The sequence below is a fragment of the Rhinolophus sinicus genome, linkage group LG06 (genome assembly GCF_036562045.2).
Source record: "Rhinolophus sinicus isolate RSC01 linkage group LG06, ASM3656204v1, whole genome shotgun sequence".
Lineage (NCBI taxonomy): Eukaryota > Metazoa > Chordata > Mammalia > Chiroptera > Rhinolophidae > Rhinolophus > Rhinolophus sinicus.
In genome coordinates this window covers 31,871,454-31,898,718 of record NC_133756.1, presented here as the reverse complement: position 1 = coordinate 31,898,718, position 27,265 = coordinate 31,871,454, and the positions used below count along the sequence as shown (strand labels likewise).

Here is a 27,265-nt window from a genome sequence, read left to right as displayed (position 1 = left end):
TCCTGTCTTTCTAATCCTAAGGACCCATAATGACTTCACTCTTGTGTCGCATTTTACCAGTTTCAAAGCATTTATACATGACTTGTCTCATGTGTGCCGTCCAACAACCGTGGGACTAGGCAGCGCAGGTACTCAGGAAATCAAGGCTCAGTGGTGTGCCCCAACTCATGCTGAGCAAGTTCAGAAAACAAAGAGACCATTTCTTCTAATCCCCACTCTATTTTCTTTCTGCTACAAGCTCCCCCAAATGGCAGGAAAATGTGAACTCTCCCAGATCACATTACTTAAGTTCTACTCATTCGTCTCAGTAGCAGCCCAATTTTTGCCTCTTTGAAGGCTTCTCAGACCCTTCTTTCCCAAAATTGCCTATAACTCACCATCAGAGCCCCTCACATCCTACTTCATATTCATCTTTCCTCCTTCAAGGATTCTATTTTCCCCAACAAAACAATAATAGAATATTTAGCATTTATTGACTGCTTACTATGTGCCGGGCACTTTGAAAGTGAAACTTTACATGATGTCTTTTAATCCTCACAACTCTTGGTCATGGTTACATAGATGGTGCCGATAGATTACCCCCTTGCCCAAGGTCACTCAGCTAATAGAATAATTAGATCAAGTCCATGCTTTTGAACCATTGCACTATGCATTTTCATTTAATACAGTGCCTAGCATCTAGAAGAGACTTAAAAGGGATCATTACTGTGTTCATTTGCTCTCATACAATATACTATTATTTGCCATATTCGAAAAATCTACTTCCAGTTCTAGAAAAGGGCAGATGACCTATGAATATTGCTCGTATTTGGTTCAAGCCCACCAGAATTTCTGGGCTTGTCTATTTCCCTATTCTGACCTGCCTCCAGGGTAATACCAGCTGCTCTGGCGTAAGTCTTGCCAAAAAAGAGAACACCAGCTCAGAAAAGGTATCCTGATGGCAATTGGCCAGGGTGGTGATATGGCTGCTCATCCACTGCTCGTTTGGGCTTCATGAAATCACTCAGTAGAGCAGAGCCTGGGCATGTCAGGCAATGATGTAGGACAAGATAGATGAAGACCTAGCAATAGAATAGGGCCAGTCTGAATTTCCAATAGCCTGCAGAGGCTTCGGGGTTGTCTGACGGATGTGTGGGAATAGCACATCCAGCGGAGAAGCGGGGCAGCTGCTGACAGGCAAACTGCAGGTGGACCAGGAAGATTTATGTGCAAGGCTGTCTGGGCTCCAGGGTCACATACCCCAATCCTGCCCAATCCTGTGAGAGGTGAGGCCCCTGCGACTGAGCGGGGGAAGAGTGCAATGGAAAAAACAGAAGGCAAGTGCTGACATGCCAGAGAACCCGAGGAGGCTGAGCTCCGAGAAACAGTTGAGAGCGGCAGCTTCTCTCTAAGCAAATCGCAAGGTTTGCTTTAGAGGTTACAGTGAGGTTTGGTTTGGACAGCAGTTTGTATTAGGTATTCCAGGAGAGTCATGGAAACCCACACCCAAGCCTCCTGAAAGCCAAGGTTATCAACTCAAGGGCTCAATGGGCTCTTGCCCTGTTTTTCACCCCACTCTACCCTTAACAACCAGATCATAACAAAAGAAACAAAGGGAAGGGCAGGCTTCAACCCACTTCTCCTCACTTCACTCTGTAACAGGAGCCTCTGAGCTGAGGTTCCTTTAAACCAAAATAAGCGAGTGCTCAGGCCTTGAAAGTTTACAGCCTGTTGCTTCACAAGGAAAAAGAAGTTCAACCTAGACTTGACCTTACAAAGAATCAAGAGCCTGAGAGAATTGGGGAGTGGGGGAAGAGCAGGAGCCACAGCACACAGAATAACCTCTACCATTTAATTCATAACTTTTGAGGATAGTTTGTATAAGATATTAATCAAGGAGGAAAGGGCGGAAAATACTCTGGGTTCGTGAACTTAGGAATTCTCTGGTGGCCTATGAAGGACACACTCAATTGTGGAAAAAGGAAACCCAATCTCTTTACTCTTACCATGTAAAGCTCCTACTTAGAGTACAAATATCTGTACATAACCTATAAACACCAAGTGTAACTTAGAAGCATTCCAAGTAACAGGAGGCCACGAGAGGAACTAGAGGATCAGCCGGGAGATCTCTGGGAACATGCAATTGCTCTCTAGCCCAGACTGTTTTCCCCACACCCAATGCAAATAATACCACATACTGAACCCAGCTTACAACCTGGTTCAGAGCCTGGCGTCCTGAAGGGACTCAGGCAATGTTTTCTGTTTAAATGAAGGATGCAACCTGGCCTAGCCTCCAGTTAGAGGCCAACTGACCAGAGCGTTTTAGGGTTCTTTGCAGGCTCTTTGATAGGATACCTATCAAATATTTGCCAATAAGTATATCCATTAGCTCAGCAATGAGGTGGAACGATGACCCTTAGTGGGGAAACAATTCTGCTGCCACTAACCACTTCCTTACCCTCAATCTGGGCAAGGACTTATTGAATCCAATTCCTGGGAAGACAATCTTGAGACACAATGGGAAAGCAAAAACAAAAACAAAACTAGATGTCTCCATGTCTCCTTTCTTAATAATATGTTAACCTGACTTACCTTTCCAATGGAAGATAATACATACTATGTCATTTTATGACTTCATTGATCTATAGTCCTTCTAATAGCAGTAGAGCTCAATTAACAGTAAGTATGTCACTCCTAGTTCCCCATTGCAAAAGAAATGTCAGTTCAAGACAACGCCTAACGCACTAGTGTTTTCCATATTTGGATAACAGATTTTCACAATATAGATTCCCTTTAAAACTAAGGGAAAATAATAGTACAAGAGAAAGCATCTTGTAAACACTTCATTTCTTCAGCTGTTGGAAACTGGCCCTGCACATCCAAAATCATCTGAGTCTGGAGTGAACACACTCTCTCCTGGTCTTACCTTCAAACAATGAAGCTAGCGTGTAATGTGCTTATCTCAGTAGGTAGAAAAGGCACTTCTTGGCTTTAGTTTCAAGACACTTGAGTAGTCACAAAGCAGCTCCTGAGATGTAGGGGCCTTTAGAATACGGGCTCATGGCTCTAAGTAATCCAGAGGTACAAGGTTTTTGTTTTTCTATAATTAGGAAAAAACAACAACACTCACGCACATCAATTAGATGAGGTGCAAATGTTGGATGCTAGCAGGAAATGCACTGCTATTAAGACTTGCTAGAAACAACAACAAAAAGTTATGTTTCCCATGTGGGTTCCAAACCAGAGGAATGAGGATATTTGCCTCAACCACAACAATTTTATTATATCCTCTTCTGAACTGTTCTGTGTGTTCCCCTGCCAAGCTGCATCTGATATCATTCTCTAACTCACAGTTGGATTTAGCAAGGTCCTCTCATCCCCTATCTGATGACAGGGAGGATTGCAAACAGAAAAACCAGGCCATGGCTGCTCTCCGTTGGCTGTTTGTTTCTGTCGAATTCACCGCTAACACCTTCCCCTCGAGGGTGGTGCCTGACGAGGGTGTCAGGGGATGTGACAGTGACACTTCTCCATGACTTTGCAGAAGAACCAGCATGCACTTCACAGCATATAAAAGGACTAACGGCTGCTTAAGTAACAACCAGTGTAAATGCCCAGGAACAACTATTTCAACATAATCCATACCTGCCCAGAGTCTTCAAATGTTAAAATAAATTGTAGTTCTTGGCAAACTTCCAATTTTATCATACCATGTGTTATTTCATGGGTCCAGATTTTCAAAGTGTTTAGCCAACTCAAGAATTTTTGATATTAGCAGCAATTAATTTCTTCGCATCATTCCCACAAGTATTTCCTATTGCATCGAGGAATATATTAGCGATGAGCTGGTCTCTGGCTCTTAAGTTTCTTGCTAGATTTAAAAAATACACTCTGAGTTGAGTTTCTGTTTATGCATTCCTCCAGTGCAGATGATTTGAAGTTATTTTATTTTTCTAGTCGGAGAAGCAGTTTTGGGTGAAGGGTGGAGTTGAGGTTGGGAGTGGGGGTGCAGAGATTTGGAGAAATACTGGCTGCTACCTTTTCACCGGCATTTCTGTGTACTATGCAATCTTGAGATCTTGGAAATATGTGTACAATGAGCACATTTCCATTTTTAGTGGAATGTTCATTTCTTATGAAGTCTTCCTGGCTTTTAGAATGACGACTCAATCTATTCCCTTCTAAGTTAAATGACGCTTTGAGTGTTTGAGTAAAGAGCTCAGGCCCGTAATTTTCAAGGGTCTGCTTCACTGAAAGAAGGCATTTGCCCACATATGGATTGCAGAGCTGTGTGAAAAGCTTAAGTCCCAGCTGGAGCAGGGAGAGATGCACATCACGGTGGGAGCTTGCATGTCTTTTCCTGCCCTGCCCCAAAGGCCATCCCCGCCCCTCTGCTGGCTGCAGCCTCGTCTTTCCAGCTGTGCCTGCCTGCAACACCCCCTTCTCTTCTGCCTTTGCCGATGGAAAAACAGTACCAGCCCCTTCATTTGTTCCATCACAAACAGTGGGAACCCAGAGTGTGGGAACTAAGGGAAGGAGGAAATGGATTATTCTTGAGTTTTTGCCAAAACAATACAAAAATACCTATCACCAGACTGTTCAAGCCTGAAGTATTAGGGCATAGTGGTGAGGGGAGACAGAGATTTCCATTTTCTGTCATTGGTATTAATGTATATACACAAATGTAAAAATGAACACTGTTATAAATACTATAAATATGTGCATAGACTACAATTCATGTAGGTAAACAATGGATATATACTGCATTTCTATGTGTTCAAAGAGAGTACATTGCATAAAATGTATGAGCATGTTGGAGGGGTGTGTGTGTGTGCGTCTGTGTGTGTGTGTGTGTGTGTGTGTAAGGAAGATTATCTCCGCTTGTCAATGCTAGGCACATACATTGGCTAATAATGTACCATATGTACCCCTGAAGTCATCTGGTCTATATTTAGTACAGGAATTAAAGCTTTCATGCATGCATACACACATACTTTAACTTCCAAATACTATACACAAGCATGTAAACATATGTTGTATATTCTTTTCCCTTAAAATATAAACAAGATAGTTAAATACTTTAAATTCCAAACTGATATTTATTCAGTAGTGAGATAGGTAACTGTTAGGTTGCTTTCTCCCTCCTGGTCCAAGTTGCTTTTTCCCCAAGAAGCTGGCTGAGCAGTTGTCCAAGTATCCTAATTATTGTCAAGGCTTCATATTGGGAGAGAACTGGAGGTCTGAGAAGGAGCTAAGGGTTTGCTACATTCTTCTGGGAAACTGCACACGAACAAAAGCTTTACCAACCACAGTTCTATGTTAAGAATGCCAAAGAGTTATCAACTTGTACTTGACAGAAAGGGAAGCTCACTATGTTATACTTTAATCCTACATGCTAGCCCAACAGCTGCAACTTTTCACTCACTCCATTAGTTAAAAGTTCTTGGTTAGGAGGTACTTATTTACAAAAACAAAACAAAACAAAACAATACCAATAAATCAATAGCCCCACAGAAATTCCAAAATGACAGAAATTAGCACTAACTGCCTTAAGGTTATATTAATAATGGAATAATGATGAATTGTGAAAAAGATAAGTCTTCCCGTTATATAAATCAAGGGCTTCATTTATTTTTATACCTTGTTTGTGTTCCTGTAGGAAGATCCATTAGCATTAGAATGCCCTTCCTCATAAAGCTCAAGCTGTATCTTTTTGATTTACTAGAGCTAGAAGGCTTGTCTCTGACAGTACAGAAGGCACTCCCCACCATTGTTTTACCTATGTCAACTGAGCATTTAAACTCCATCTTTTCCTCATTTAGCAGCTAAGTTTTCATCATAGTACTTACAATGTTTAGACATATTATTTAAATTACTTAGGTTGATGTGCAATACTCTCAGAGAGAATAAACCACCTTCATTTTAAAAATTGAAAACACATACAAAAATTGGCAGTGGGAAAAGTATGAAAAATAACATAGCACAGTGGTTAAGAACATGGGTTTTAGAGTTAGATCACATTGATTAAAATCCTGGTCCTAACGCCTAATTCAAGAATGATTTGGGGAATGGATTAAAGACTTAAATGTAAGACCTGAAACCACAAAACACCTAGAAGAAAACATAGGCAGTAAACTCTTTCACATGGTCTTAGAAATATTTTTTTGGCTATGTCTCCCTGGGCAGAAGCAACAAAAACAAAATAAATAAATGGGACTACATAAATTACCAAGCTTTTGCACAGTGATAGAAACCATCAACAAGAGGAAAAGGCAACCTACTGAATGGGAGAGGATACTGCAAATAATATATCTGATAAGGAATTAATATCCAAAATATATAAAGAACTCATACAACTCAACTTCAAACAAACAAACAAACAAATAAACAAACTGATTTAAAAATGGGCACAAAATCTGAACAGACATTTTTCCAAAGAAGACATACAGCTGGCCAACAGACACATGAAAAGGTGCTCAACATCATTAATCATCAGGGAAATGCAAATCGAAACCACAATGAGACATCACTTCACAACTGTCAGAATGGCTATCATCAAAACAAAAACAAATAACAAGTGTTGGCAATGTGAAGAAAAGGGAACCCTGTGCATTGTTGGTGGGATTGTAAACTAGTGCAGCCACTACGGAAAGGAGTATGGAGATCCTTCAAAAACTTAAAAATAGAACTACCATATGACACAGCAATTCTATTTCTGGATATTTATCCAAAGAAAACAAAAACAATGATTTTAAAAGATATATACAACCCCTATGCTCATCGCACCATTGTTTACAATAGCCAAGATATGGAAGCAACCTAGGGGTCCATTGATAGATTAATGGATGAAGATGCGGGGGGTGTGTGTGTGTGTGTGTGTGTGTGTGTGTGTGTGTATTACTCAGCCATAAAAACAAAAAATCTTGCCTAGAAAGTATGTTAACTGATAAACCTAGATAATATTATATTAATTGAAATAAGTCAGACAAAGCCACCATATGACTTCACTTATACGTGGAATCTAAAAAACAAACAACAAAACAGAAACAAACTCATAGATACAGAGATCAAACTGATAGTTGCCAGAGGAGAAGCAGGTGGGGGGTGGGCAGAAAAGGGAAAGGGGATTAAGAAGTACAAATTTCCAGTTATAAAGTAAGTCACAGGGTTGTAATGTACCGCATAGGGAATTGAGTCAATTATATCATAATAACTATGGATGGTGACAGATGGTTTATTGTGGTGACCACTTCATAAGGTATATGAATGTGGAATCACTGTATTTTACACCTGAAACTAATATGCTATTGTATTATATGTTGACTATAATTAAAAATAAATTAAAAAATATTTTAAATGAAGGCATCTGAGCCTTCTAACTTTTAAAAAAATAAGAGTTTTAGGAAATTACTTAATATTTTTGAGCCTCAACTTCCTCAGCAATAAAACAAGGAGGAATTTGATTTATATCACAGGGTTGTGGTCAAAATTTAATAGGTTAACTCCTGTGAAGCAGTATTTGTAAATTAACATGAACTATTGTCAAATAAACAATTTTTTACAAAATACAACACAATCTAGGTACATACTAGTTCTTGTACCCACCCTCCATTTCTAAAATTTTAGAAAAACACACATAATTTGAACGTAACAAAAGCATCACCACACTAAGTGGGATCCACTGCCTATTTAGACCACCATTCTGCTGCTCCTAAATGCCCAAGGAGGGCATTTCTGTGCTTCAGGGCATTACCTGCAAGAGATTACCAAGATATACCAGGTGCCAAAAACATGTACACACATTTTAAGAAATGTGAAAAACCATTAAGACTGTAATACTCAATATATACCAATAACAAAAGATGAATACAAGTCACGTTTGACTTCTGCAGTTATAAAAGGTGCTCAAATGGTTACCATCAGCGTCCAGACACTTCTGATTATGGCGATCTCGGGGAACTATTGCTTGAGCTCAACACGTTGCATACGGTGGGGTTTAAATCCCTCGTGAAGATTCTCGTGATCCACACGCAACGTGTTAAATAACATCTCTTAAAAAGTGTATACATTTTTTTGGCAACCCCGGTATATGAACATATGTCATCTGTGATTTAACTGTGGCTTTGGGAGAAGCTCTTTGTTTCTCTTCTTACAATGCCAAGTCCATAGTAATTCCTCAAGTAACGTTTGCTGACTTTGTCAACTGCCGATCACTTACCAGAGGTATCAGGGAACCTAATTTTTATTTTTGGAATAAGTGACAAATGCCAAAAATTTTTTCTCTGCTATAAAAATATTGATTTAATATTTTCTTATGCCTTCCAAAGTTTAAGGAGTATCCTCTAAACACAATATTTTTGCATTTCTTTTAAGACAAATTCAAAGTCAACGTTGCATGATTTTTTTTGGAAAGCATCCTTATGTAGTGTAATGGTTTATAAATCTTTCCTTTTTTAAAGTGATACACAATTTTTAAAAAAGATATCTCATACTAAACTCTGATATATTAATCAAGTAAGGTGAATTGCTGGAGAAGAGAATAAGGAGAAAAAGAACAGAACCTGGTCCCTCCCTTATGTTATGCACCAGACTCCGTAATACTCCCTCCACCTGCCCATCCAATACCTTAGGAAACAAAAGTCTGAAAATATATAGAAGAGCACTGAATCTAAATACACCTGAATTCGGGCCGGCCCGGTGGCTCAGGTGGTTGGAGCTCTGTGCTCCTAACTCCGAAGGCTGCCAGTTTGACTACCACATGGGCCAGTGGGCTCTCAACCACAAGGTTGCCAGTTTGATTCCTCATCCTGCAAGTGATGGTGGGCAGCGCCCCTGCAACTAAAGATTGAATATGGCACCTTGAGCTGAACTGCCATTGAGCTCCCAGATGGTTCAGTTGGTTGGAGTACGTCCTCTCAACCATAAGGTTGCCAGTTTGACTCGGGCTGTGACCACTGCAACTAGCAATGGCAACTGGACCTGGAGCTGAGCTGCGCCCTCCACAACTAAGATTGAAAGGACAACAATTTGACTTGGAAAAAAAGGCCTGGAAGTACACACTGTTCCCCAATAAAGTCCTGTTCCCCTGCCCCAATAAAATCTTTTAAAAACAAAATAAATAAATAAATACACCTGAATTCAAAATCAGATTCTCTAACCTCTTTGACTTTGGACAAAATATCTCTTTGTGCATAGTTTTCCTTGTCAGTAAACCTTGTAGAGCTGTTTTCCAGAATTAATTATTCATGCAGCAAATAAGTACTGAGTACCTACCATACACTACTTTAAGATACTTTTTCATGTTACTGGGAGCATGTCAAGCAATGAAACAGACAAAAATCTCTATTCACGTAGAGCCTATACTCTGTTAGAAAAGATATACAATGAAAAAATAGATACATAAGTCCTAGCTGATCAATTATAAGGAGATTTTTAAAAGCAGAGAAGGAGGTAAGAAGTAAAGAGAAGTAAAATTAATAAAATTAATAAATGGGTGTTCCAAGAGGGCTTCACTGAGAAGTAACGCTGAGCCAAGACTGAAAGGATATAAGAAGGGAACAAGCATGTGGCCAAAAGAGAAAAGATTTAGGGACCGTTCTTAATTAATATATATTCAATAAATGATGCTGATTATGATTGTAGCCAATACAATATAAAGGAAAAAAAAAGGCACAAAAGTAGGATTAAAAATTTTGTCTTGGCCACTTTAGCACTCCCGTAAGGTCTTATCCACTTATAATGATCTCTCTGGGATACAGTTGTCTCATATGGAAAATGGATTAATAATACCTGTACTTTTTACAATGTCATGAAGAGGATAAAATGAGAAAATATACAGGGAAACACTAAGAAAATCGATAAAGAATCACATAAATATGACAAATGTCACATCCCCTCTTATGCTATCTTTCCAAAATGACAGATCACCATCCCATCATATTAACAAGGCATTCTAAGATTTGATAGATGTTGCAGGAAGAGGGTTTTCTAAGATAAAAAGCAACTTCTCCTCTGGGGAGGCAGACTAAGAACAATAAGAGATGAAACAGACCTAGATAGATTTCCAATCAAGGAAACCTAAACACAAACCAGCCAAACTTGTTGGGGCTCTGGTGTGAGAGAACAGTCATCTGTTTGCTCTGATCCTTGGTTGATTCATTACAAATTCCCCATCTGGGCAGCTTCAATACTTCTCAACCTTTCTTTTGCCTGCCTACAGATTTAGTGTCTTTTATTTACCCATTCAACAAACATTTAATGAACACTTACAATAAACATAGAACCAAGTGCAGATTTGGGTAAGGGGGTAAACTAAACCAGGGCTCAACCTAAAGAAATCCCCTGGGGGACAGATGGGGGAAAGGTTGGGGGCAAAGGAAGAATGGAATCCTTCCACACCACCTCCGGGATTCCTCTAGTCTGGACAAGTCTGAGTCTTAAACATATTCACTAGGTAATTGTAAACAAAATGAGAGCCTTCAGGCTACCACCACACTAGATTATACTTGGCAAGGTAACCCCAAAACAAATCCAGATACTGAAACTATGAATACTGAGAGGCAAGAGTTATCTGCTGTCATTTTTTTCAACAAATATTTACTAAATGCCTACCTAGTACCAGGCACAGAAGGCAGAATTCAAAAACAAAATTCTAAGTGCTCAGCCATTCCACACCTCCTCTTCTTGTCTAACCATTGTCCCTTTTCTGCCTGTGGCCCACTGCACAATTCAACAACATTAACTAAACTTTCCTACAGAAGAAAGTTTCTAGGAGTAGAAATACAGAAGTAATGCAGATGCAAAGTCAATATAAATCCCATGTCAAGTCTCACAGTTCTCAATTAGCATGGCTTCTATTTAAAGATCTCACTAGTCCCTTCCAGGGTCTTTCTATGATCATTCTCTTGGAAATTCTCCTTCTAAAAAGTTTACAGATCTTTCCTTCTAGGTGTTACTTACCTGAGAGGATTAAATAGCAGACTAACAATAGCACTCCTCTAACTAGTGTACCCTTATGGTTATACTCTACCACCCTTTTGTGTTCTGAAAGTTATACACAAAATAGTAAAAGTCTGTTCTGAGCCAACCACAAAATCTTTTAACCAATCTTGCAAAATGGACTATATTTACATTTTATAGATAAAAATTGATGTAGCTACTGAGTTAAAGATCATGACAAGAGTCAATCAAACAGTTTTTCAAATCAAAGATGAAGCTCTTTCATTCTCGATCCCAAGCGACAGGGGACTGACTGTCCAAAGAAGAATGGAGGCAAGTTTCCTAACCTTTCTGGCCTTGTACCCATGGCCCCTGAGTTTCCTTTCAGCGTTACAATTCTAAAAGATCATGATAGTTAGGACTGAGTCTTTACATTTTAGCACGTAAAGTGCCATCTCTCTAAGACTGATTCTCTATTCATAACCTCTTTGAAGAAAGAGCTATTTGATGTTTGGAGGCCACAGGAAATTGTTCTGCTACAGAGTATTTTTCTTCTCCTATGAATAAAGGGGATATGATATTGTACAAGATCTATAGCTTGTTTTTCAGATGGGTCCTAATCCATTGCTTAGAACTGGTCCAAATTCCTCATGACCAGGGCATCACATTCATACTCAGATAAAAGAATAATTTGGAGTATTAACAACTAATAAGCATCAATTTCTTATAAAACCAATATGCTTCTCCTTGACTATGTTCTAGTTAAGTGGTATTTGGTGAGATGAAACATTAAACTTTAACTCTTTCAAGTAGAATTGTCAGTATCAACAATTTATTAAAATAATTAAGAAAAACTAGACTTCTTCCAGAATGTATTTTAAATGCCAGAGTGTTTTGAAACACCTTTGGGTGCATAAGAATTCTTACATCCCTAAATTATACATGTGTGGGGTAAACTACATCTAAATAAACAACTGAGCTGAGGTTTGACCTACTGGTGCAGATACAGATTAGCAGTTTGTGTCCAATCAACTTAACTGCCTAGTAAAACAAACAAAATGATCAACACTCCTCACAGGGATATAATGGAATCCAGAGATTTTCAGAATCTCCGAATTTTTTCACATTAAAGAAAAAGTAAAGAGTGACCAATTCTCAAGAGAAAAGATAATCAACTTCAAACATTTGCAGATGTTGGAATTAGCAGACAGCTATTATAACTATGCTCAAGGATACAACGGAAAATATGGTTGCAATGAATGAAAGAGAAAAAATCTCAGTAGAGAAAAACAGAATCTCTTAAAAAGAAACAAATGGAAATCCTAGAGCTTAAAAATACAATATCAGGAAATTTAAAAATACATTGAGAAAGGTCAACAGCAGAATGGAGATAATAAGAGTGAAATTAAATATATATCAATAAAAATGATCTAACCTGAAGATTAGAGTGGGGAAAAATTAAAAGAATGAGAGGAAAAGTCATCTCAGCAACTTGTAGGAAAAAATAAAAATATCTAGCATATTTATAATTTGAGTCCCAGAAGGCGAGCAGAGAATGAGGTAGAAAAAATATTTGAAGAAATAATGGTCATGAAAGTTCCCAAGTTTGATGAAAGACATAATTTACAGATTCAGAAGACTCAACAAACACCAACCAGGATCATATGAAGACTCCTATGTCTAGGCAGTCATAATCAAATTGCCGACAACCAAAGATAAGGAGAAAAATCTTGAAAGCTGCCAGGGAGCGGTGATGAGGTGATGAGATGGCATACAAAGTAACAACAACTTAACCCCTCATCAAAAACTATAAAGTCCAGTACACAGTGAAACATCATTAAAGTGTTAAAAAACAAAAACAAAAACAAAACATGTCAATTCAGAATTCACTATCAAGCAAAAACATGTTTTAAGAGAAAAGTGAAATAAGTCAGACAGAGAAAGACAAATATCGTGTGATCTCACTTATATGGGGAACCTAAATAGCAAAATAATTGAACAAACAAATCAGAAACAAATTCACAGATATAGAGAACAAATTGATGGTTGCCAGCTGGGAGGAGATTTGGGAGGCTAGGGTGAAAAAGTGAAGGGATTAAAAAGTTGTTTTTTAAAGAGAAAATACAAAATAGAGACATTTTCTGAGTAACATATCATGAAAAGCAAATAGAATTTGTCACCAAGAAATCTGCATTGCTAGTAAACATTAAAGGGAGTCTTCAGACTCAATATCAGTTGATAGCTTTAGAAAGAAATGAACACTGGAAATGGTAAATACACAGGATTCATTTTTCTTTTAATTTATTAAATTCATGACAATTTAAAGCAAAAGCAATAGCACTCTTGAGCAGTTTGTAATATTTATAGATATAATAAATATAATAACTCTAGCAAAAAGAATAGTCATGGGAAAATGGACCTATAAGGTTGTGCAGGTTCTCTATTTTCCACAAAGTAATAAAATATTAACTCTAAATAGACTGGAATAAGTTAAGGGTGCATACTGTAATTTCTACAGAATACAGTTAAAATATGTAAATAAATACAGCTAAAAATAAAATATATTGAAATAAAATTTAAAAAAAATTAAAAAACCCAAAAGAGGGTAGGGAAGAAGGAACTAAAAAACTGAAAACGGAAGAGAACGTGGAAAACAATAAAATGGTTGACCCAAATCTAACAATCAAACTCAATATTAATTGACTAAATAATCCTAGTTAAAAGATAGAAATTGTCAGAATAACTAAAGAAAAGTCTCAACTACATTCTAGCTACAAGAGACACCTTTTTCTTTTTCTTTTTCTTTTTTTTTTTTTAGCAATAGAGACATTGAACATAAATGCTTATAAAAGATACACCATGCAAATAGTAGGCACAAAGGCTGGAGTGACTATATTAATATCAAGTAAAATAGATTTCAAAGAAAGCATTATCATCAGAGATTTTAAAAAATTATGTTTCATAATTTCACAAGTAAACTCATCAGGAAGCCCTAACAATTTTAAATGTGTACCTGCCCAACAATTAAGCCTCAAAATACACAAGATAAAACTGGATAGAACTAAAGGGAAAATGGAATTAGACGACAAGATAAAAATCAGACCCAAAATAAATGATCTGAACTATCTACCAGCTTAATCTAATAGATATATAAAGAACACGACAACTGATAACTACATAATATACATTCTTTTCAAGGTTCTCAGGGTATAGTCACCAAGAAGGATCATATTGTGGGTCATAAAACCCACGTATTCATAAATTAAGAAGGATTTAAATCATATAGAGTATATTTTCTGACTACAATGGAATTAAATTAGAAATCAGTAGCAATAAGATATTTAAGAAAACCTCACGTTTTGGAGATTGGACAACATACTTCAAAGTAATCCACAGGTCAAAGAAGAAATCACAAAAGAAATTAGAAAACATTTAAAAACTAAATGGTAATGAAAATATATGATATCAAATTCTGTGGGATGTAACTAAAGTAGTGCTTAGAAGAAAGTTTATAGCTTTAAATACTTGTATTTTGGGGGGAAAAGTATAAAACTCAATGATCTAAAATTCCAATTTAAGAAGAAAACAGTGCAAAATTAACCTAAAATGCAAGAAAATAATAAAGAACATAAATCAGTGAAATAAAAAAAAAATGAGAACATTGATGAAGTCAAGTTCAAGTTTAAAAAATGTGTTATCACTTTAGTGCCAGGTGGGTACTGTTGAATAACTATGATGTACACCTGAAACTAATATTGTATGTTAGCTATATTTTAATAAAAATCTTTAAAAAAATAAAAAAAAATGTGTTATCACCGATTTGTTTTCCCATTCATTCTCTCTGTTATTCTCTGTCAGTCTAGTTTATCCATTTTATTGACTTTTTTTCCTCAAAGAACCAGCATTTCGTTTCATTGATTTTTCTCTATTGTTCTTCTGGCTGAGAGATATTAAAAGGATAATAAAATATTATCAGCACTTTTTTGCCAACAAATTTGACAACTTAGATGAAAAGAACAAATTTCTTGAATAAGATCAACTTACCAAAATTAACACATGATGAAACAGAAAATCTGAAAAAAATAATTTTTAAAAAGGAAACCAAACACTCTCCCGTCCACACACACACATGAAATCCCCAAACCTATGACTATTCAAGACATTAGATGATCAAAAACCTGCCAACAAGGAAAACTCAAGGTCCAGATGGGGCTCTACTGAATTCTACAAACATCTAAAGAAGGAATAACACCAACTTTATACTCCTTCAGAAAGTGAAAGAGTGGGGAATATTTCCAAACTAGTTTTATAAAGCCAATACTAAAACCAAAAGGTGATAAGGGATAAGAAGAAAAGTAGAAGAAGGTAAAGGAAAATCAAGAGTTTAGATCTCAAGGAGGGCTGCAGTTTTAAACATGGTGGTCACTGCTTTCAGAAGGTAATATTTGAGGAAAGCCTTGAAGGAAGTGAGGGCCCATGGGGGTTTATGTCAGACTAGTGCCAATGCAAAAGCCCTACAGCAGGAGTGTGCCAAGAAACAGCAAGGAGGCAAGTGTGGGAACCTTCAGACCCAAGTCAGGAAAGTTCATCAAAGAAGATAGAAGTGATCAACTATTCGTTACTAATGTTAACCAAATACAATATGGACCCCTGGATGTACCAAAGTGGAGGTCACTGTTGACCTTGAAGAGAGCAGTTGTGTGGGATTGGTAGGGCTGGAGAAGGTTTTAGAGAGAATGGGAGAACTGATGGATATGATCCTGAAGAGATACAAATGGAGACCATAGAAGAAAGGAATGCCCTTGGCCCAATGTCAGGTACATCTCATATATAAGTAATTCTCTTACCAATTCTCCCATTTCAAAAGAATTCTGATGTCTTCTAAAATTAGCTGCTGCCTACAATCAATAGTTTATGAAATACTGCATTAATTATGAAAATATGCTTGCTATTTCTTTGAATAAAAATTACTAGAGCAATTACTAGAGCATTTGAGAAAAAGTTACAGCAAACTCTTAAAAGAATATGTCCCGGGTGATGGATTCCTTTAGGGATCCAACCAAGTGCCCCAAGAGGCTCTTTCTCCTTTTGTTTTTTTCTCCACTGCTTTGTGTTTTATGGACTGTGTTTTGCTATCTTTTGGGGCTCTTGATCAAAAATTTATTTTTCTTGATTCAGGTTCAATTTTATGTAATGCTCTTATATACTCACACAACTTAATTCGTAAAGTATTAAAAAATGGAGTCTATAGGAGGTGTTCCACACAAGAATGTGTGCGTGGGATTTTTATTTTCCTGAGGCTGTTGCCATAGTTTTTTTGGCAGTGAAACTACATATACAGAACTAATTAAAGATTTGAAAAACACATTGTTAGGCAATTTAGAACCACACTCTGAAGGTTAATTTAAAAGAAATAATGAGAAAAGGCAAAGTCTATACCATAGAGAGTTTTGTGGTGAGAGTCAAGAATCACAAAATGTTTTTTATTAGTTTTAATTACTTTGCTCTGCTAACCAGAAGATATTAACAACACGTTAGATTTAATGTCAAGTTGTATAGTGTGCACAAGTCAGATCCAACTCTCAATAAGATTTGATTAGTAAGGAGGAGGGCAGGAACCCAGGGGACTCTCATTTTCATTACCCCAAAGGAGAAATGACAGAGAGAAAACTCAAGTCAGGATCCCAGATATTACAAAATACACAAACACATGCATAAAGAAGTAGTTCCTTTTCAACTAAAGATTATGAGCTCAAATTAAGAGCACATAGGTCAATAAATCTACTTTGAATAACTAGTCTGGTTTTTGGCTTATCAAACAAATCTTATAAGCCGGTGTGATTGTTACATTGTTAAGAGGCTAGTGTTCAGAATGAAAATCAGAAACTATTGTTAAGGGACTGAGTCCCTAAGCAAGAGGAGAGCCAGAAACCCGGGGGGAAAGTGCCTGCTTTCACTCTGAGAATGTGGGCATACTCTGGAGCCCTTGAGCTTCCCCTTTGATGGTAACACAGGACACTGGGCATAGAAGAGAAACCTCAGGGCTTGACCAAGATGGGAAATCTGGCAGGAAACACTATAAAACTGTAACCCAAAGAGCTCAGTGTAATGGGGAAAGGCAGAGCGGACAGCTAGGTAACTAGAAATACTCTAAAGATATTTGGAAATTTTAAAACGTGATTCTAAGTAACTAACAGATCAAAGGAGAAATTAATCAAAATTAGAATATACCTAAACCTAAACAATAAACATAATACATACATATCATGACTGGCCACTATTCCCATACCTTTCTGGAGGCCAGTGTAGCAAGACACAGAAAAGAAAGAAAAGGTATAAGAATTAGAAAGAGACTCAAAACTGTTTTCCTTACATATATGGTTATGTATACAGAAAAGCCAAAGGAATCTACAGGTGGATTATTAGAACTAATATGATAGTGTAAGAAGGTAAACTAGATATAAAATATATAAAACTCAAATTGCAACAGTTAGAAAAGTATAATTTTTGAAGATATTATAATATAAAAATATCTAGAAATAAATCCCACATGTATGGATATTCGATATGTTCACAAATTACAAAACTATGCTAAAAAAACATTGTAGAATTTATTACTAAGAGATATACGATGTTAGCAAAGCTATTCTAGACAGATTGATCTGTAAATTCATTGAGATGCCAAATAAAATCCCAATAGGATTTTCTTTCAAAATTGTACAAGCTGATTCTAAAATTCCTATGTAAGAGCAACTGGTCAAAAGTTCAAAGAGCTACGGATGCTCTCAAGAAAAATAAATGAAGGGATGTTGTTACCCTACCAGATACGATACTGACACAATGATAAATTCACCAACAGAACCAAATCAAACTCGCACATACATGGAAACTTGACTAATGACAGAAAACACTGAAAACAGATGGGGAAAAAAGACAAATTGTTCAATAGATAGTGCTAGAATATTTGGAAATCCATATGGGGAGAAAAAAAGAAATTAGGTACCTACTTCACATCCAACACTAACATCAATTTCAGGTGGATAAAAGTCTTAAATAAAAAAGGCAAAAGTTTTAGAAGACAGTATAGGAGAACACCTTTTATCATTGGGGTAGAAAAGAATTTCTTTAATAGAACATAAAAACCAGAAAACAAAAAGGAAAATATTGACTTATAAAAAACTGACAATTAAAATAAAAACTTCAATCTTTTAAAAGGTATCAGGAAGAAAATAAAAAGAAAAGCCACAAATTGGGAGAATATATTTATGAAATATAAATCTGCAAGGGAATCTAATGTGGGTACCGCTGGCCACACGTGGCTATTTTAATTAAAACTGAAATAAAATGTAAAATTTAATTACTCAGGGCTCTAGCCACGTTTCAGGTGCTCAGTAGCCACATGTGGCAGGTGGCTGCTCAGTTAGCCCCGATACAGAATATCTCCATCATCATAGAACGTTCGTTTGGACATCACTGATCTAGAACATGGATAGAACCTTTAAACTTCGAAAATACACAGGCAACCCAGTTTCTAAAAATGGACAAAGGACATTAGTAGACATTTGAGAGAACAACAAAAAAACCCCACAGAAATGTATCATAAACATGTAAAAAAGTTATTTCAACCTCATTAGTAATCAGAGTAAAACAGATTAAACTCATTAGATACCATTTCGGATACCCCTAATTGACAAAAGATCAAAAATCAGTAATACCACGTATGGAAGAGGATACAGACCAGCAAATTTCTAATATACTGTCTGCAGGAAGGTAACCCATGACAACCACCATGGAAGCAGTTTGGCACTATAAGGTGGGGCTGAACACTCTGGCACTCAGCAATAATACTCTCAAGAAGGGATTCTCCATCTGAATCCCTTCTCCCCACCCTCCCACCCTAGGGCATTTGGAAATTGTATACACACACACACACACACACACACACACACACACACACACACACCCCACCACCATTTAACTGGCAGAGACCAAGGATATCAATGTTCCTTTGATGAAAAGAATTACTTCATTTAAACTGTGTACCAGGAGATATAAACAAAAATAAAAAAGCTAAACACTAGAAACAACCTAAACATCACAAGCAAAAAAATAGATAAACTGCATTTAATGGAATACCACAGAATTGAAAATAAACACACTTCAGCTATAGATCTCAACATAGGTGATTCTAAGGAACGTAATGCTGAATGAAAGTGGGAAGATACATGAATACAAACAATATACTTATAATTTATATAAAGAAAAAATCAAACTAATTTGGGGATAAATATATATATATAAAACAAATCAACCACACATACATACACAAAAGGTAAAAAAATCAGGTTAGGGTTATCTCTGGGAGAAGGAGGGAGACATATTCTGGGAAGCTCACACAGGGCTTTCTACGTACTAGTAATGCTTTATTTCTTTAGATGGGTAGTAGTAGGTTGAGATATTAATTTAATTTTTTACTATCTATGTATATGGTTCATATATTCTTCACGTTTGAAAAAAAGTTCACAATTTTAAAAAATCCAGCTTAATTACATATTAGCTAGAACCCTTGACCTTTCTGAAGTTGGTTAAAAACAGTAACTCCATCTATCTTACAGAGTGGTTCTCTGAAGTTCAAAGGAAATATTAAGTGTGAAAGTGTGAGGAACTATGATGGGGAGGTTTTATATAATAGGAAACGTTAGGAGGTGAGCACTTGCTAAAGATTTCATCCTGGATACTACCCAGGATCTCAGGGTCCAGAGTTCCTGGGCAGTTAGTTATTAGTCAAGTCAAGAAGGTATTAGAAGTCTCTGTTTCCTCGCTATCAAATGGGGATAAATTCTGTCCAATTCAACTCATAGGAGTATCATCATAGTGAAGTGACAGCAAAGTATTCAGTGCATATGCAAATATAAGCTTTTAGTGTTGCTGTTGTTCTTAGAGTGACCAGAGGACTGAAAGGGAATGGAAATCATGTCAAAAAAAAAGAGTAAATTGGAGCGGCCGGTTAACTCAGTTGGTTAGAGCGCGGTGCTCTTACCAAGATTGCTGGTTTGATCCCCACATAGGCCACTGTAAGCTGTGCCCTCCACAACTAGCTTGAAACAATTACTTGACTTGGAGCTGATGGGTCCTGGAAAAACACACTTAAAATAAACAAAAGTTTTTTTTAAAAAAAGATGACAAAATTATTTAGGGCCTGTGTATTTTGAAATTTAGGCTAAATGATAATGACATGATAACTATCTCCAAATACTGGATGCAAAAGAGGCCTAAAATCTATTTGTTTAGGGTTCTTTCCAGAGGGTAGACTGGAGAAAAGTTAAAAATTAAAAGTACATTCTGGTTCAATATAAGAGAGAACTTGACCATCAGAGAGAGGAAACGCAGAACAGACTATGTGGTAATTCTCCTTCATTTGAATTATTCAGATAAAGACAGAGTTTAGCAGAGACTTCTATTTTGGATGAAACCACAAAATTTTAAAGTAAACTGTTAAAATAAAAGTACATGTAATATAACTTTGTGTCAAATTGATTTTGAAAATTAGCTCACTTAATAGTCATGAGTCTACAGGTTACTTAATCGTTTGGAGCTTCACTTTCCTTATTTATAATAAAGATAATATCTTCCCTTCAAGGTTATTTAGAAAAATCAATGTGATGACATATTGAAATTGCCTAGCACCAGTTTTCCCTAAGTACTCAAGCAGCGGCTATAATTTTAAAAAATTACTATTGAACGCTTCCAAACGTATTCACAGCTAGATAAATAAAGCAATGATATCAGTCCAAGAAAACAAAACAGCTTGCATGTTTGAAAACAGCTGAAGGAAGAATGTGTATCTGTTACTTAAAGGAAAGCAGCAAAACTGATATCCCTGGATCAGTTTCTTTAAAATGTTATCAAGTGGCCGTGGGCCTCCCCAAAAGTTTCCTCGAACATGCTTTGTGTAGAAATCTTCCCCCGCCTCCCCCCATCCCCGGAAAACCCTTTTAAATTTCATGATCCTAAAGTACTTTCCAGTTTGCTGTAATAAAAATAAGACAGGAATTATGAAGATAAGACTTGACATAGCAAATCACTTCCTATTCATTAGAATTTCAGGTCATTAGTTTTTAAAAAATAAAAGCTAAGAAAAAAAGAGTACAGGCATAGCTGCTTACACCCTTTAAATTTCATGTGCAGAAACCAATAAAAAAATTTAATGTCTATAAACAGGAAATGCTGAACTTCAAGAGTAAACCTCAGTCATTTATTATAAATAACTAACTTTCCTATATATAACTTCACTCCAGTGACACTAGCACAGCTTTTTCCTCTTGTATGGCACATCTGAAGTTCCGATCAAGTCAAGCTGTTTTCTATGAATTAAATAAAAGCAGCATCCCAGAGACGTTAAATTATTATGAGTTTTACTGTAGTTACTTTTTATTCTGTGGAAGTACTCTGCTACACTCTGGTTTTTAGCTTGGTCCTGTCTATTACTTAAGTTTCCAATCTAGCTTCAAATTACCAGTTGATGGTCACAAAGTGTAATGAAGTTGGTGGATTAGCTGAAATTAAAACCCAGAATCCTCTTTACCACCCTTCTTTTCAAGTGCAGATCAATTATTTATGTCCAAGTTCACCAACACTATTTCACTTTAGGAAGCAGTCCATTTGAAGCCAGCTATAAATAAAGTGAATAGAATCTGGCCTCAGAACTTTTTGACCCCACAGAGCATGGAAAGAAGATGGGAGGAAAAAGGCAAAGGAAGAACACAAGAGGAAGAAAAAAATTTAAAAGGACAAATGAAACCAGTATTCACTGAACTGTTTCTATACCAGAACCCTCCACATAAGGATTTCACTTACACTCAGTTAATTTGACTTTATTTCATTTAATTCTCACAATCTTTTAAGGCAGATATTATATTCCCTTTATTTAAGACTGGGAACCTGTAGCTCAAAACGGTTAAATTACTTCCTGGGAGTCACAGAGGAAATAGGAAAACCAGAATTTGACCTGTGGTTTGTCTGATTCCAAAACCTGGGCACTTTTTCCTATATCAGATGAAATAATCTCTAATATTTTTAAATTTGAGTGGTTTGGGAATTTCCAGAATAACAAAAAGCAATTAAATACTATTTCCAAAGTATAATATGTATAACAGAAAATCATCCACATATAGCTATTATTTCAACTGCCTGTAAGAACTTGAAGTGTGAAGTTGTCACTATTATGTTTAAGATGTATATGAAATCATATACAGAGAACAGGAAACCTCACAGAGATTGCTGGGAAAGAGTAATGAAGCCACCTCCAAAAGCAAGACAAAGACAGAAAATGTCCAGTACTAAATAACCTCTTACCTGCTGTACTTCACTTTCTCCATTTGAGATCTTCTCAGTGTAAACAAAGGAATTGAATATCCGCTGCAACAAAAAGAAAATGAACACACATTAGGTTTTCTAAATAAGACAGCCATTTTCTATGAGTGTGTGTGAATAATTTGTTTACAACACAGAATCAAGCAGAAAAAGAAATTAATTAAAATACAGTTATTTTACACAGAGAAATCCAAACATCAGCCAAAGTCAATCACACTTACATAAGCAATACCCAGCACTTCCGTAGTGAAATAAACCAGATGTTACACTATATTTTTCATTTTCAAAAATACATTTAATTATAGATTTCCGGAGCCCATGCCATTTTATCCGACTGGTATAATCTGACAAAGTTGTGTTTCTCATTTAAATCCTGAACTCCCTGAATGCTGTAATTGTTTACAGACACCAAAATCCAATGTAATAAAACTCTTTAAAAAGGATTCTTTCCATATTCTCTCATGTCCCTGTGTCTAACCAGTACCTACCCAATATTATCCATCACCTTCGTTACCCAAGCACCCCCTCGAGAGAGTAACATAACAGGGCTTGTCAAGTATGTGTGGCCTTCAGAAGAGATCCAGTTCTTACATGCCAGGAAATATGACAGCCATGCCAAGACATTAATCCACACTGTGACACACAGGCACACATTCTTCCACTGGTCTCTGCCTAGCTAGTATCCACTCCTCCATACATTGCCTGCATTTAAAACATCTCTGCAGACTTAGGACTTTCCCGAACCCTGGCATTACTAAGCAATCACAAGAGATTAACATATAACAAACCAAAAAATGAGAATCCAAGATATGTATCTCTTAGAGGTGCAAAAAAAAAAAAAAAAAAAAAAAAAAAAGCAGCCTCATCATTTTTCCTAAAACTTTAAAGATACCTCTGGAACTCTCCAGATGAGTAAGGAGTCAGACCTGGAGATGTCAGCCAAAACTTTCCTTTTTCCTTTCTATCCTACTGCCAAGGGTTTGTCAGCATCTGGGACAGCTTCCCAGACAGCCTAACACACCTGCAAGGTGGTGATGAGGAAGACACGTGTTGTGCAAATGAAGAAAGATAAAGGTGCTGGGGCAGGTGGTGGGCATGAAGCAAACAAACTTGGGAAGACTTGACATGGAATGGGATGGAAATACATTCTGGAAAATTTTAATTATTATAACTTTCCAATGTGCCACTTATTCATTCAATAGATGTTGATTTTTCTCTTTCTTTGCTAAAAATGACTCTGCAGATAGGAAAGGTACAGGTTTTGAGTAATGGTGATAATGATAATGACACGGGCCACTATTTATTGAATGCTTACTTATGGGGCAGACACTATTCTAAGCACATTACATCTATCTACTTATTTCAGTCTCACAAAACACCTCTGACAGGCACAATTACTATCTCCATTATATAGATAAGGAAACTGATGCATATTTTTTGAGTGCCTAATGCAATGCACACATTGTGCTTCACATGCAAATGTTATTGCATCTTTATCAGAACATTACTGCAGCTTAAAAGATGAAAAACTAAGACCCTGGGAAGTTAAAATAACTATTCCCAAAGTCACTTGGCAAGGCTCAAATTTGAACCCCGGCTGTGTGAGTCCAGATACAGTGTTCCTAACTCTACCGTCTCATGACAATTTGCTACCTGGTGGCTTGACACATAAAAAAGAACACTCCCCAAACATAATGCAGATCAATAATCCCTTATCTGGAATTCCAAATTTCAAAAGGATTTGAAAATCAAAAGTTTCATAGAACACATTTGTTAGCAAACTATGACATAACCTGAATTTATATGCCAGTAAATCTAACTTGAACTGATGGGTGTTTCTACTTAATGTGAATATTCATTCATTTTGTTGTAGATGTATATTAATACATCTGATTATAGGATTCTGCTCCAGATCTCACTGGTGTGTTTTAGCATCAAGGGGCATTAGGATTCTGAATCCTGAAACAGATCTTGTTTTGGGAAAGAGATTATGAACCTGGAGACCTCCATTCCTACAACTCTAGCTTCCCAGTTTTCTGGGGAACACTTAGATCACTAGGTTATACCACTTTTAGAGGCTGGGTCAATGTCACTGCCACCCACCTTGCCAGACCATATTCTATACTTTTATACAATTTGATTTTCTAAACCTGCTCAGTACCAAGGAAACACTTTTATTAAAAATCAACATAATTCATGTAGTGTCTCCAGATCTGGATGGGACAGATCTTGATGAGTATGGTCAATTTATTTCATTTGTGGCAGTGATATTCCAGGGTTAAAAGAAAGGTGGATTCCTCAGTAGCCATAAGGAATAAATGCATATGTTGTAAGCAAGTGGTCCTGCGGCGGTTTCAGTTCCTGTTTTACTCACTTATTATCTTAATGATTATGAATAATGATGGCTCTAATACTTTATGTAGATCTTTTTATGGCTTGTGAGCATTTCTATATTCTCTATACCTAATAAAGGCAGGTGGGTAAAAGAAAATTTAAAGAGCAAGAAAAAAGTTTTAGATACGAGCATAGTGATTCTGTAGACTACCTATTTTATACAACCTTCTAACTCCTCCCCTAGAAGTGAAAGATGACCTGCTAATAGTTTGGGGCTATCATGGAAGCAAAAAGTTTTTTGCCCTCGCCTTCTCCTTGGTGGGAGGGGTGTTAGTGAGAGGCCAGTAACACCTAGACAAGTAACTCATGACTAAATAGGTCAGCCAGCCCCGGCTGGTGCAAGATTAAAAGTTCAGACTTATGTGTGTGCAGAATATCTCAGGGTACAGAGTGAGTTTCCACTATACTCTAGGTCAATGGACAGTAATTGTGTTTCTTAAAACGCGGGGACTGCAAAGCCCAGCTCTTAAAGGCTTACATTTAGAACTTCTATAGTTTACAAATTCACATAAATGATCACATTTGATCCCCACAACAGCCCTGTGTGGTAGGCAAAGCAAGGATCTGAAACCAATTTTATAGATTAGGAACTATGGCTCAAAAGTTAGAAAATGTATCACAGGTAAAACAAATATTCAAGTGCTAAGATCTGAACCCAGGTCTTGAGTTAAAAAGAGGCATTGCTTTTAGCAAAGCCATTAAGTTTATTCACTTCACCTTCTTGTTCAGGATACTCTAGAAATACTAGGGCATGTAGAAGAAAATGACAATTTGGGTTTTTCCTATCCATTTTATTTTAAGCAAGATATAATGGGCTGGCATAACCTTATATATATGACCAACATCAGGAGTAATTAAGAGTCCCAGACAAAGGTTTCATTTTTCGTTACTTTCTATTTTGATGTGAAACTGTGAAAGGAATAGAATACAGGGTTGGGGGAGCGGGGGTTGTTTTTAATTTGAGCCAGGAATTCCAAACGACATACCTACCTGACGTTTTGGTGACCACAGGGTAAAGAGTTTTTTAGGTTGTTACAGGACTTGAAAAATGGAAATGGAAAAGTTTTCCTGAAACATGAAGATGAGAAACCTCAAAAGATCAAATTGTTTAGTCCTCATGGATGATTTACTCACAGTAACAGGGCTAGGGAATGGGTGGGTGGGGTGGGTATCATGCATTCTATTTCCAAGTTGTCACTTTCCCTTATCCCAGTTCCCTGGAGGACCGAAGGAATTCCAGAAATTTGAACTCTTAATGCGAGCACAACCTAGAGGGAGTCTGAACTCTCCTCAGTGTACAAATCCCTTGAAGTAATGGCAAAGATATTGCCCACTACTCTCTCACGCTTGTCAAATACTAAAAGTAAAAATATGTTTTATTGCATAGTGAAAACTTCATTAAAATAGGTAAGGAGTTTTAAAAGTTATTTTAACCAGAAATATTTCACGGAACCCTCTTTATTAGCTAAATGTATTTTCACAATCAAAAGAAAACAACAATAAGATGCCTTATTCTTATGCTCATGAGAACTGGGTACTCTGACCTAAAGACAAATTGACCCTTTCTCTCACTAATACACACACTTTGGAAAATTGGCAGTATTTTCTACAGTTAATTATATGCATAATCCTATGACCCAGCAGTTCCCATCCTTGCTATATACTGAGCAAAAATGTGTTCATGTTTATCAAAAGAAAAGCATAAGATTGTTATAGCAGCACTACTCGTAATAGCCCCAACCTGGAAAACATCCAAATGATTATCTGCAATAGAATAGACAATTAATTTGTGGAACATTCACACAACGGAATCTTTGGCGATGAGAATGAACACACAATTGCAACATGCATCAACATGATTCTTACAAACATAACATTGAAAGAAGCCGGATCCTAGAACACAGAATGTATGATTCCATTTACATCAAGTTCAAAACCAGGCAAAACGAATTTCTCTGGTTAGAAGTCAGGATAGTGGCTACCCTCTGTGGGAGACTGACCAGAACAGCACATGAAGGCTGCTTCTGGGATGCTGAAATCTTCTATTTCTTGATCTGGGTGCTGTATAGATTTCATCAAGCTATACACTTACGACTGTACGCTTTTCTGTATGTATGCCATACTTCAATAAATTTACTTTAAACATACATTTTAGGCAGTCTATTTATACCCTAGCCAAATGTTTTCATATGTTTTTAAAACTATTTATGCATTTTTTAAAAAAAGACAAGAATCTATTAACTGGGCTATGATAAATACTCAAAGAGAAATCAACACTCCGATCTGTAATCCAGATGAAATTGGGACTGTACCAGTCAGAGACTCACATAGGAATTCACAGAGAAGGTCTCCTGAGCCTTCCCTAAGGCTACATATTAATTGCTCCCTCATATTCTAAGTACACAACATTACTTAGTTCTTTAGCTTCCCATGCAATGGTACTGTACTAACCTGAATTTTCAGCAAGAAAAAAAAGGTGTCTTTATCTGAGTTTCATCCAACCTGGATACTCTAAATTTATATGACACAATTTAATCAAACCTCCCTTTTGCATATTCTGTTATTTTATTTCCTAAGCATT

General features: G+C 36.7%; 1 protein-coding gene across 1 annotated transcript in view; it reads right to left on the bottom strand.

The window, feature by feature from the left end:
• The window catches only part of CACHD1 (cache domain containing 1), a 209,999-nt gene that overhangs the window by 107,028 nt on the left and 75,706 nt on the right, over window positions 1–27,265 (bottom strand). The window contains exon 2 of the mRNA XM_019731624.2: window positions 22,273–22,335. Within this exon, the coding sequence (XP_019587183.1) occupies window positions 22,273–22,335 (63 nt within the window). The remainder of the gene's footprint in view (window positions 1–22,272; window positions 22,336–27,265) is intronic.